This window comes from Hesperophylax consimilis, chromosome 10, assembly GCF_061612785.1.
Source record: "Hesperophylax consimilis isolate HC1 chromosome 10, BYU_Hcon_1.0, whole genome shotgun sequence".
NCBI lineage: Eukaryota > Metazoa > Arthropoda > Insecta > Trichoptera > Limnephilidae > Hesperophylax > Hesperophylax consimilis.
The window spans coordinates 21,461,941-21,474,236 of record NC_142845.1 but is presented as its reverse complement, the minus strand read 5'-3'; the positions used below and the strand labels follow the sequence as shown (position 1 = coordinate 21,474,236).

The 12,296-nt window shown below is 34.5% G+C and overlaps 1 protein-coding gene across 1 annotated transcript in view; it reads right to left on the bottom strand.

Moving 5' to 3' along the window:
* Positions 1–868: 868 nt before the first annotated feature.
* Positions 869–12,296, bottom strand: part of LOC149420451 (fibroblast growth factor receptor homolog 1) — a gene marked incomplete at its 5' end in the record, with an annotated part of 30,306 nt that continues 18,878 nt past the window's right edge. The window contains 3 exons of the mRNA XM_089636362.1: positions 869–1,152; positions 7,861–8,075; positions 10,117–10,402. Of these exons, the coding sequence (XP_089492488.1) occupies positions 869–1,152; positions 7,861–8,075; positions 10,117–10,402 (785 nt within the window). The remainder of the gene's footprint in view (positions 1,153–7,860; positions 8,076–10,116; positions 10,403–12,296) is intronic.

The following is a 12,296-nucleotide window of genomic DNA, read 5'->3' as shown; positions in this document are numbered from 1 at the left end:
GTTTCACTGAATTTGAACAATTCATCAAATCTCAAAGTTGATTTTCAAGTTCTGTGAAGGTTCTATTCAACTTATGTTATTATATCGTTATTAACCAGTTGTTTCACAAAATTGAAATGGTGACGGAACTTGAATTTGATCTTCACAGCACTTGAAAATCAACTTTGAAATTTGATGAATTGTTCAAATTCTGTGAAAAAAACCCGTCTTTGACAATCAAAAATACCTCAAAAATCACGCGAGACTTGGAACAGTTGGAAGAGTCAGAGATAACCAAATAACCAGGCAACATAAACAAGAATAGTTGACTCATTATTGTAAATTTTCTACCTACCTGATACTTTTGATACTTCAATCTTCTGATAATTCTGTAACCTTCTGTGTTAACCCCTGCAATGCAAAAAAAACACTACTGACACTTCTTTGATAAATACAAGATTAATACAAGATACAGCTATTTCACCAAACTTGTAAATATTACGAATAAATATTTTACTAAAGCCCAACGTATTTTGTTCATTTTAGTTTAAAATTAATAAAAAACGACTCCCTTTTGAATGAAAAAAGTTTTTTTTAAATATCGAAATAACCGAGGTTTTTAAGTTTAAAAAAATGCGTGTGGCTGAACCGGGCATTTTTACCAATCCATATTTTACCTAATTTTGTTGAATACGATTTACTCGTTAATCAGGTAACGCTAAACTCTACATCGCGTTTTAATCTCGTCCCGACAAAGTTCGTTTCATTTCCTCATCAATAACAGTAAAAATATATAATAAATTACAATCACATCGCCTTGAAAACTGATTTGAAAACATCAAACAATTTTGTTGTCACTATTTAAAAATTTCACATCTTCAAAGTTATTTTAAGTTTCGTTCTTCATCTTTAGCGTAGCTGTTTCCTCGGTGGGAGGGAACACGTAGTTGGATTGAAGCATGCTGATGTCCACATAGGCTTTTGGCTCCTTCTCTCCATCCAGGATGGTGACCAGGTCAGCGAAGGAGGGCCGGAGGTCGGGGTCTTGATGCCAGCAGCTGATCATGGTGGAGTAGAGGTCCTGCGACACGGCCTCCGGCTTGGAGAGCCTGTTGCCTTCCATCAGGAACTGCTGGACCTGAACGTCTCGGAGAGTCTGGTATGGAAATCCACCTGGAAAGTGAATAATTGTAATAAAATGAGGAAGATTATATCAAAAACTATCAATGAAAATATGATATGGATAAATATGACACAGAAAATTAAAAGGTATTTAAGAAAATAACGGTCGCAACCGGGACTCGAACCTAGATCGTCTAGGCTTACTAGGACCGGCATCTCTACCAATTGAGGTATTGCCAATAAATTGAGTTAAAATTTTATTGAGGAGTCTAACAAATTTTGTTTGTTTTAATGAATTTAATTCCACTACCCTTTCCGTGGTTCGTTTAGAGCACTTTATTTATTATTAAAATACCCCAAACTAGGCAAATGTCCATATTTTAGTGGTAACATAGAAAAAAAAGAATAATATAATAACAATAATACGATGACAATGTGTGTTTAGATATAACATTATATGCATATCTAGTATCTACAATATGAGGTGTGTATTCGGAGTGTCAGGACCTAAAGCTTGAAATAGCTGCCACATGATTAAACCCTTTCCGGACGAATCCCGCGCACTTCGAGGCAAACATATTTAGTCAGAATGGTTGCATCCCCGCGCACTGCGCGGGACAGAGTCCAGCCTGTATGGATACAATTTAAACAAATGAGTAAATTCTCCCTTAATTATGATTAAATCAGGTGTGCAAAATACTCGTTAATGCAAATTACCCAATATTAATGTCAGATTTATTCCAAAATATGTATTTTCCTAATAGTATTTCAATTTCATATTTTGTATAATGCTCACTCGTAAGCGGATTGTTAACCAGTCTGTACTTGTCGACCCAATATGTTTATTTAACTGCTTGAGGGATTAGTACACAAGTATACGGTGACCGTATTGCAATAAAAATTGAGACAAATATTATTTTCTGCGTTAATTAAAAAAATGTTATATTAACACATAGTTATTATAAATAGAAGCACTACATAAGTTTTGTGAACTTTGATATTTTTTGAGATTTGAAAAAAAATTGTATCGATTTTCTAGAATATACGAACACGAAGAAAGTTGTGATATTTTTAAATTACACGACTGTGACCAACCTGAGTGCAGTGATTTTGAAATAAGAAGAAATCGAAATCTAAAGATTCGAAAGACAATGAAGATTATACGATTATACGATTACCCACGAGAAAAAAAAACATATAACACAAATATCCTTGTTTGTATGCCTAGAATAAATTCCAGAATATTATGGTTATTCAAGCTCAGAAATAGTTTTTCTTCATTTATTACTATTCCTAGTATATGTTCAAGTATATAGTAGTTGTAAATTTATTTATCACCGCTTTTGTACCTATTGCTTTGAATGTTTGTTGATAATCTAAAAATAAAGCTGACAGCTTTAAATAATAGTTAAAAACAAATTAAATAGTAATTAAAATAATTATTGTGTTAAAGATATATTGTTATAGTGTTTTGCCGCTATTTAATTATCAATGAAATTTCGTTGATTATTGTTTGTTTTGTGTCACCGTGCGTTTGCTATTTTTTTTCTGGAATATTCCATAGTTACGAATTATTAACCCTTGAAAACAATTGGAAACCTAAGTTTAATAATAATTTGGTCACCCTAAAGATTTTACGAGCAACACGGTGAACAAAAAAAAGCGGTGTGCAAATGTGCGAGAAAACTGTTATAATCGTAACGATTTAAAATTTCAGGTTGTGAAAAAAATATTACGAACAAACTAAAAAACATGTAGAATATGTAACATTCCCAAAGGGTTAAGCATGATCACAGACTCGGCAGAATTCAGAGTCAAACTAACCTTTTTATAATATAGTCATATTCATAAAGTCGGAAACCTTTTACCTTCACAGTCCGCGACATTGTAAATAATTAAATGTGTAAAAAATGTTAGCAATACGAATTCGTAAGCTTTTTAAGGTCATTTCGTAAAAATTTTCCAGTCCTAAAACGTCTAAAAAATGAACTCTATTTTCGCCAATAATCTTCTGATAAAATAAATGTAACATCGATAGTAATGGAGTGTACAATAGCAAATGTAATTTCAATGATTTTATTATTGTGTCCTCTGCGTACAAAGTCGTAAACATTTTCAATAAAAGTGTGTATCTGAAATGACCTGCCAGGTAAGTATGTTTTTCAGTATCTGTTTATAAATAATACGATTATAGACAGAGCCTAGGAACTCGCTATAAATTGTACAGCGCCCTTGAGGTGATTTTTCACAAAAATGGAGCTATAAAAATATTCCAATTTTTTAAAATCTTTGCATATCCAACTTTCTTTGACATTACTTTTAATTAGTTTCGGACACCATCGTATTTTCTTCAGCAGGTCGGTACAAGAACTTAAAATACAAAATAAACTAAAGGAAATTATCAAAAGGGTATCATGAACATGTAATCAATAACGACTTAACAAGTTGACATCTTAGGTTTTGAGCACAGAATAAATGAGAATACTAAATATATAATTTTCAATAATTTCCAATGTCTTGGAAATTGTTAACATTGCATACCCAGCAAAACCTCTAATCCCTAAATAGTTTAAAATAAAGTCACTTGGGTAATTTTGATAGGGTTTTCACTATCAATTAGAGAATTTCTTTCGAAAGGTTTATATATATAATACATGTATATTTTATTTATAGAAAGTAAGTAAAATCGTGCAGCGCCGGGTACATGTCAGCTAGTGGGATAAATTTAGAAAATACTGGCTAACGTGTATGTACTCGGCGTTACACGACTTTTCTTACTTTCTACAAATATTGTATGCATCCATTATAGTAAATGATAAACCATAACAAAATCCGTTGCGTAGTTTAGAAGAACTAAACCCACAAACAGAAAGACGCGGATAGCGACTTTATTTTTGTAAAATAGAGATATAGAAAAAGAAGACAGAGATAATATGGTTACTGATAATATATTTTAAAAAAATTAACTAAAGTCTTTTCTTATTGCTTTTTTGAGTTTCTTTTGTGATAATTTAGGTTGTTAACGGTATATTCAGCAACCCCATGTACGAGTTATAGCCTTTTATCAAAAGATTCTAATTTATTCAGCTTGCATACAGTGTGTCATTATGCGGGCGCTCGGGCGTAAAGGAAAATTGGCCATACGCACTCCATTGTAGGTTTAGATTATAAGTTATCAATGTAACTACTAGATTTCGATATGATAATATTTGGTCGATCTTGTCAAAATAATGATCGCAGTTAGGCGTTGAATTCGGATTGTTATTCTGCTGAATCCAACGTTTACTGATGGATATAGATAATGTCAATATCCTAAGCAAGCAACTAGTCGGACCCACAAAGATTACGAAAGTCAGTGATTTCTGATCAAATTGTAGTTGAATCAAAGACTCCCGAAGCCCGCCACATAATAATACTAGGCTCCAAGAGGAACTAACATGAATAAAGCCCATGAAATAACTATGAGACTGATAGGTTTCCTGAAAGTGTCTACCTGTCATACTAAAGATTTCTCGCGCTTTTTGCCAAAATTATTGCAGTAGAATATTATAGTATTTTGAACATTTTTTTGGAGGAAAAACAAGGGCTAATATACGTACTTCTGAGTATAAATAATGCCCCGGTCTCACTCATAAAATCTTTGATTGACATTAACTTTGATAAAACTGAAAACCGAGTTGTTCATTCTCTTATTTTGTAACAGGTTAAAGGGTGTGGAATTTTTTGTTTGTTTATATGAGCAATGATAACAATATTATTAGTTTATGTAAACCTGCTATGTATACATTTGCGAAGCAAAGCGCGAGTTGAACCATGCATTATAGGAAAGAAAAGAGTGGTTCCATAATTTTTTTTTATTTTTTTTTTTTTATTATTTAATAAATGTTTACAAGTTACATGTTTAGACATTTTTTTTAACTACCATACTAGGCTAATGCCCGTGTTGTGGTAGTTATACATGAAATAATAATAACAATGACATAAAATAACTAAAAAATACTTATAGTAACATAAGTATGTAAGTATAAATCATAATGAAGTAATAATAAAAATAACTTAGAAGAACTAAAAAATACTATTTTATAGAAACATAAGAAATAATTAGAGAAAAAAAGAAAAGAAAAACAAATTTAATGATAAATAAAACTAAAAACAAGTATATTAAAATTAATAGTAAACTGAAAAATAAAGAAAAGTATATGTATATTAAAAAGATACAAATAAAAATTAAAAATATTAAACATTAAGATTAAAATTTAAACATAATTAATATAGATTGTTTAATGCATATAATTGTTTGTGTGCAAGTTTATTTATCTTAGGTATTATCTATAAGACAACATGTTTATGTTCAACACTTAATTTTAATTTTCGTGATATGAGACAAGTTGGAAAAGAAGTTTTTATTTTTTTTTGTGTTAGGAACTCATATAATCTTTAAAGAAAGGTCGTCCCCTTTCAAATATCCATTGATGTACACGAGCAGTAAATATGGATATAGAATTACTTGACTTTAAGTCGGTACTCAATGCATTGTATATTTTAGGCGCGATGAACCAGAATTGCCGTTGAGCGAAAGAGGTTTTAGTTTGTGGAACCACGCAACCCAGGTTTGATGAAAAGCGGGTGTGAGCTTGGTGTTGTGGAGCCAACAGTAGGTTATTTTTTCGTATGTAACAAATGCTTACCTTAGTAAATAACTGTCGTATATCTAAGACCCTGATTTTAGCAAAGAGTTCATTAGAGGGATGGGTAGGTTGGCATTTAAATATAATTCTCAAAATTAGTTTTTGAACTGTAATAATAGGATTAATAATGGATTCAGCACAACCACCCCATCCCACTATACCATACGTTGCTATAGATTGGAAAAGGGCAAAATATACGCTTCTTAAAGTCTGTAAATCAAGGATGGACCTAAGGGAGCAGAATACATGGCAGAGTTTACGAAGTTTGTTTACTGTGTCACTGATATGGGCTTCCACCGTAGTTGGTTGTCTATGATTATTCCCAAATATTTAACTGCATTTGATGATTTAAGGGTAGAACACGTGCAATTTATATTAGGTGTGATTTCGTGAGTGTGTAAATTGAGTGAACACGAGTGAATAATAGGTTTAGGGCAGTTGTTGGGTACATTATGTTTGCGGATGGAAAATGTCATATATTGGGTTTTGTCGATGTTAAGTGTGAGGAGGTTTGTGTCCAGCCAATGTTTTACTTTTAATAGACCATTATTAGCTTTGTTAGTGACTGATTCCCATGTTACATCTTCAAATATTAGAACAGTGTCATCGGCAAATGATAATATTTTACCTCCAATATTCATGGCACAAAGTGAGTTTATGTATACAAGAAATAAAATTGGTCCTAGTATACTGCCTTGAGGTACACCAAAGGACATAGGTAATTTTTCGCTTATATGTGTTTTGTCAGGGTGGATGAGAGTTTGTTGTGTTCGGTTCATTAGATAGTTTTCAAACCATGTGTAGGCTACTCCTGTTATTCCAACCCGATGTAGTTTTTTTAGCAGTAAGGAATGAGAGACCGTATCAAATGCTTTCGCAAGATCGAGAAAGACAGCCAGTGGTTTGCGACCAATGTCAAGATTATAGGAAACGATTTTCGTGAGGGCAGCTATTGCATCAGATGTACTTCTACCTTTGCGAAAGCCATATTGGTTGTCTGATAATATGTTGTTATCTTCGAGGAACTTACAGAGTCTATGTTTTACAGCTTTTTCTACAATTTTAGATATTGTGCTTAGTAAGGATATCGGTCGGTAGTTATTTACAGATAATTTGTCACCTGCTTTGAAGATTGGGATTATTGTAGCCTGTTTTAAGGAGTTAGGAAAAGTACCAGTTTTAAAGCTTGAGTTGATTATGTGTTTAAGAGGGGGGGCGATAAATTTTTGGAGGTGTTTAATAATTTTTGCCGAGATGTGATCTATTCCGGTGGAGTTACTGTTTTTGAGAGATGCTATTATTTCCATAATTTCTTATTCAGTAGTGGGAGTGAAGTGAAACGGGTTGTAGGTCAGAGTACTGATAGGTATACCATTTGCAAGATCTTTCTCTGAGACGCTTTTTCTGGCTAGAATTTTTTTTGCTAAGTTGGGACCGATATTGCAAAAAAATTGATTGAAATGGTCGGATATTTTTTCAGGTTCAGAATTTACATGCATTGTTTTGTCTTCGATATTAATTTTAACAATAGGTGTGCTAGAACTTTTGCTTTGAATTTGAGGTTCATTTAGTTTTGAAGAGTTCAATAAAGTACATACCAGTAATATGATGGTTTTAATCGAAAATTATTTGCATTTTTCGAATTGGAACTGATTTGTCGAGAATTCAGACTATCCCATTTAGATTAGACGCGAAGCGAAAACATGTTTCCACTTTTTTACATCCAATTAGTCCAATTTGACCTCAAACGTTTTCAACGCTCTAACGCCGAACGACCGGAAATAACAGAAAACGGCCCCGCGCAATGCTACTTGTGTGATCATATTGGTACGAGATTAATATAAAATACCGTCTCTTTGACTATCCTGTGATTTTTCGAGGGACTGCGCTAGTTCCAAGATTGGGGTAATAGGTTTTGGAGAAGTGTGATTCTGTTGTGAGTATAGACCTGATAAAGGCTTTGTAGTCTTACTGCTGAGTGATTTAATCTTACTTCTCTTTCTGTTGCATGTATCGTTGGTAAGAAAAACAAGAAATAAGTTGCTGTTACAATGTAATCAGCGGTACATACCAAGAGTGCCAATCTCCCAAAGGACAACAGCGTAGGACCAGACGTCGCTCTTGTTGGTGTACCCGTAGTTAAGAATAGCTTCCAGGGCCATCCAGCGCAAGGGAACCTTCTTCTTCTGCCTCTTGGTGACGTAGACACCAGGCCGCGATAGTCCGAGATCCGACACCTTCAGGACGCCATGCGCGTCGATCAACACGTTGCGGGCTGCCAAGTCTCTGCAACGAAAATTAACTCATTAGTTTTACGAACATGGATAAAGAACAGACAAATTTGTGCTCTTTTATTTAACTATGTAGGTAGTCTGGGATTGTCGGTTACTGGCTTCTCAATTAGAGCTATGGTTTCAATAATTGTTACTTATGTTTCCTATCATCACAAGGTGAAGAATTAAAAAATATTCTTCTTAACGTTACACCAATAAACCACAACACTGCTTTTGGTGGAGTTATCTAAACACGTTTTGTGGTGTAGTCGAGAATAATTGTCGTTTGCTGACTCTTCAAGTGGTATTAAGGATTTGATAATAGTTATTTCTAATAGTAGTACTATGAACAGTAGACCTCGCTTTCAAAGTGTTTTATTTTAATAAATCAAAACATAAAAATTTCTTTGAAATGATGAGATTTATAGGTAGGCATTTATACACCTACGGACTTGATTGAAACAAAATATTTTATCATTAAATGAAATAGGCCCGGTATATATTTAGTCCGTATCCTCGTATTCCTCGCGCAAATTTAAGCGGGCTAAATCGGCCGCTTAAGCATTGGTAAGCCGCATAATAGTTCCTTCTTTAGGCACCGAGGCGCTAGGAGTAATAAATGTCAAATATGACGTTTACGTAAGTTACTCCAATCTCACCGTAAATTGCATTATTTTATCAGTGTGGAGTGTTACATCCATCGAGCGATCGCGGATGTTGAAGTTATTAATTGATAATCAATCCAAAATAGACAAATAGTCTGGTAAGGTATATATACGAGGAATTTTTCAACGTCAGGACAGTGTTTTCAGTGGTTTGTTTGTCATATTTTTATGATTGGTGCATTAACTAAAGCAAAAAATAACTCTTTAAAATTAGAATCCTCGCGGATAGCATCATGTTCATTGAAGTCCGGAACTTTATCAAAAAATCATCTCGTAAATACCCACATAAAACATTTGACATTTTGAAAGCTTTCGATCTCCCGATGACATAGGAGCACAGATATACCACTCCCGTAGCATAGAAAATCCTCTAATAAAATTATAGACAAAATGTGTAATATTACCGATATCTAGGCTACCGACCCATACACGGATTATTTTCCAAACCGCGCTAAACTCCACATTCCAACCAAGCCGAGCTTTAAATCAACCGATATATCGGGCCTTACACACTAATTGGTAATACACCAATTTTAATGACTCAATAACAACATGTTAGTTACCCAGAGGTCGCTTAGCTCAAACTGCAACAAACAAAACTTCGTGCATCAATCATCTAATCACCTTGAGGTGATTTTACACGAAAACGGCGCTATACAAATCATCATTATAATTATCATTATATGCCCTGAAAAGCTTGAACCAAGGTTGACTCTCATGTATTGATTGATTAATTAAAAGTGGAATATTGCGAATCGTGTTACTAAGTTAATATATAATGTCACACCCCGTATTGCTTCCTTCGAAAAAATAACTTTAAAATATATATTTCAAATAAGGAATTACACAATAAGCCCATAAAAACTCACTTCGTCCATGACAATTCTTTTTTCAAACTTTCTTCAGGTAGGTAGGTATGGAAAAAATGGGAATACACACAACGATTTTACATTTGAGAAAATAATCTTTACCGAACCATTAAAAACAATGAAGCTCGTTAAATGTTCCCCATGTTCCACATTATGCTATACACGTCAAAGCGTTTTATATAACACCATATCGTTCGCCATAAAATCCCATACAGACCTGTCACACCTGACAGATGATGTATGGGCGTGGCGACTATGATACTCCGTGATCTGCTAGCCAGGCGATATTTGAAAACGATGCGCCGTGATCACCTGTCAAGGTGACAGATCCAATACAAAGAAATGATATTCCGCGGCAGTTGCCCAATTGATCGGACCCCCTCTGCTGAGGAAGATTACAGCGTGGTGTGACATTTCAACATATAATCTGCATAGGCCACTCCCAAATAAGGGTTTATGCGTATAGTGTAATGTCTCGTAGGCTTTGTGGAATAATAAAAAAATGCTTTAAATAACTTACCTGTGTGTTATCCCCTTTTTCTCGAGGTGCTCCATGCCCCTGGCGATCTGCAGCGCGTAGCTGTGCAGGGTGTTTGAGCCGAGCACTAGGCCGACGGTGGGGTTGCGTGCGGGCGTGAATGGGTTTGGCGCGCAGGGGACATGCCCCGGCTCGGAGTCCGAGCTGTCGGCGAAAGCGTCACTGCCGATAGAGCTGCCCGTGTTGCCGGCGCGCAGTCCCAGCGGGCCCCCGCTGCCGTTGCGACTGTCTCGGGCGGTAGCGTCACTGCCCAGCAACGTGAATTCAGCTAAAACAATACGTTAAATATTCTTTTTAATATCATTAGGTCTACAACATTTAATATTATTACCTTATACCTAACTGATTATTGATTCCTGAAAATACAAGTAAACATTAAAAACAAACGCAATAAAAATAAGGAATGAACGTGTTTTTATGATAAATATAACTGATAAATAAATAAGAAACGTCTTAACATGTTTTACGGGAAAAAATATTTTTCGAATATCGTACAATTTCTCCCATATAACGATTTTTCCCCACATATCTCTTTTCCCACGCCAATTTATTCCAGTGTCTCCAAGTACCCGTTTAGAAAAACAACCCCTCCCACCAACTCTTATTCAGTGACGTGCGGTACAAGATATTGAATTTAAAAAGTAAGTTTATGGTCAGAGGGGGATGTCCGTGTGTTGTCCATGGCTCGAAGGAGGGGCGTTCATTCCAGTACAGTTTATTTTTATCGTACAATTAATGTTTAATTTCCTTTAAATTTTGTATTTAAAATAAATCTAGGCGGTCGCGGGCTCAAATCCAGGGAAAAAAATTGAAGGAGGTTTTTTTTATCACGTTCCAAAGTGGAAAATAATCTCAGTAGTTACCGATTTGGTTACACCATTAGGAATCGAATAGTCGTTACTTTAGCACTAACATCTAAAGAGCTAGGTATAGTAGGTATTTCCCAACCTTCAAACTCCCCTCCCTATATACTTTCCAGTGCATAACATCCTCACAATTAGACAGACAAAGGATTGATTATCTCATTTTATTTTAATAAACAATTTTTTTTTAAATCATTCGATAAAAACGCCTATAACTAATATTTATATATGTTTACAATACATGGGTTTATGCAAAGCAGTTTTATAAAATCTTTATCTAGGAAGATTTTTAAAATTTGTATTTGTGTTTCAGGCTAAAAATTATAGCTCATAATAATTTGTTATCCTTTGTGCTTTATATTTACCAATAAATTAAGATAAATATATCTCGATGCCGACTAGTGAGAAATTAAGTATTTAACAATACCTTTCCTACAAATATAAAGTTGGTTGTTTCAGGTGAGATAAAACTCAAAAAAGCAATAATTGTTGAATGAAATAACAGTATTTATTGAATTATTTGGCGGTAAAAAATAAGCACAGTGGTTCCGTGCACCTGACCGGCAATCAGAAGGTGTTCAATTCCCGCCGGCGGCATTTATTTTTTCCCGGATTTTTTTTTTCGATTTATATAGTTTTATTTCAGGATAACACCTATAAATTCTGTTTCGATTGTCAGATGAGTACATTTAACGAAAGCCTTCTACGGGAAATCTATTTTTTCTTCACAAACTTCCTCTTCCCCTCAACCTCACAACATACTCCCCTTGGGAATGTCAGAGTCCTACTGATTCCGGTTAGTAGGGAGTAGAAAAGTATTGTGTGGCATTTACGTAAATTATCCAGCGCACGTCCCTGACCAAGGCTTCCGCATAAGTGCGTCCTGTGAAAGGTAAAGACTCTGACGTATGCTCTGTGTTCTCTGACCGACCGCCGTCACTCTGTCGCCCGTGGAAAACTTATGACCATGACACGTGTTGCTTTGGGAGAAGCGTTCCCTCTTATGTTTGCAACATAAAAGATCCTTCAACTTTTAAAAGCTCCGGAAATATTGATTAAAATACCAATCTAATGTAGTTTATTATTTACGAAAATAATGTCGATAGCTTTGAAATTGAAATCCACAAACACTGCATTAATATTATTGACAAGACATGAATTAGTTTAATAGTTCTTGGTATATGGTTACATAAAAACTAAACGTCAAAAACCACATTACTTCAACTAATTATTGTACTGAAATACCTGCTTTTAGGTTATTAATAAGCGTAAAAACGATCACCGAAATCTACACATCTA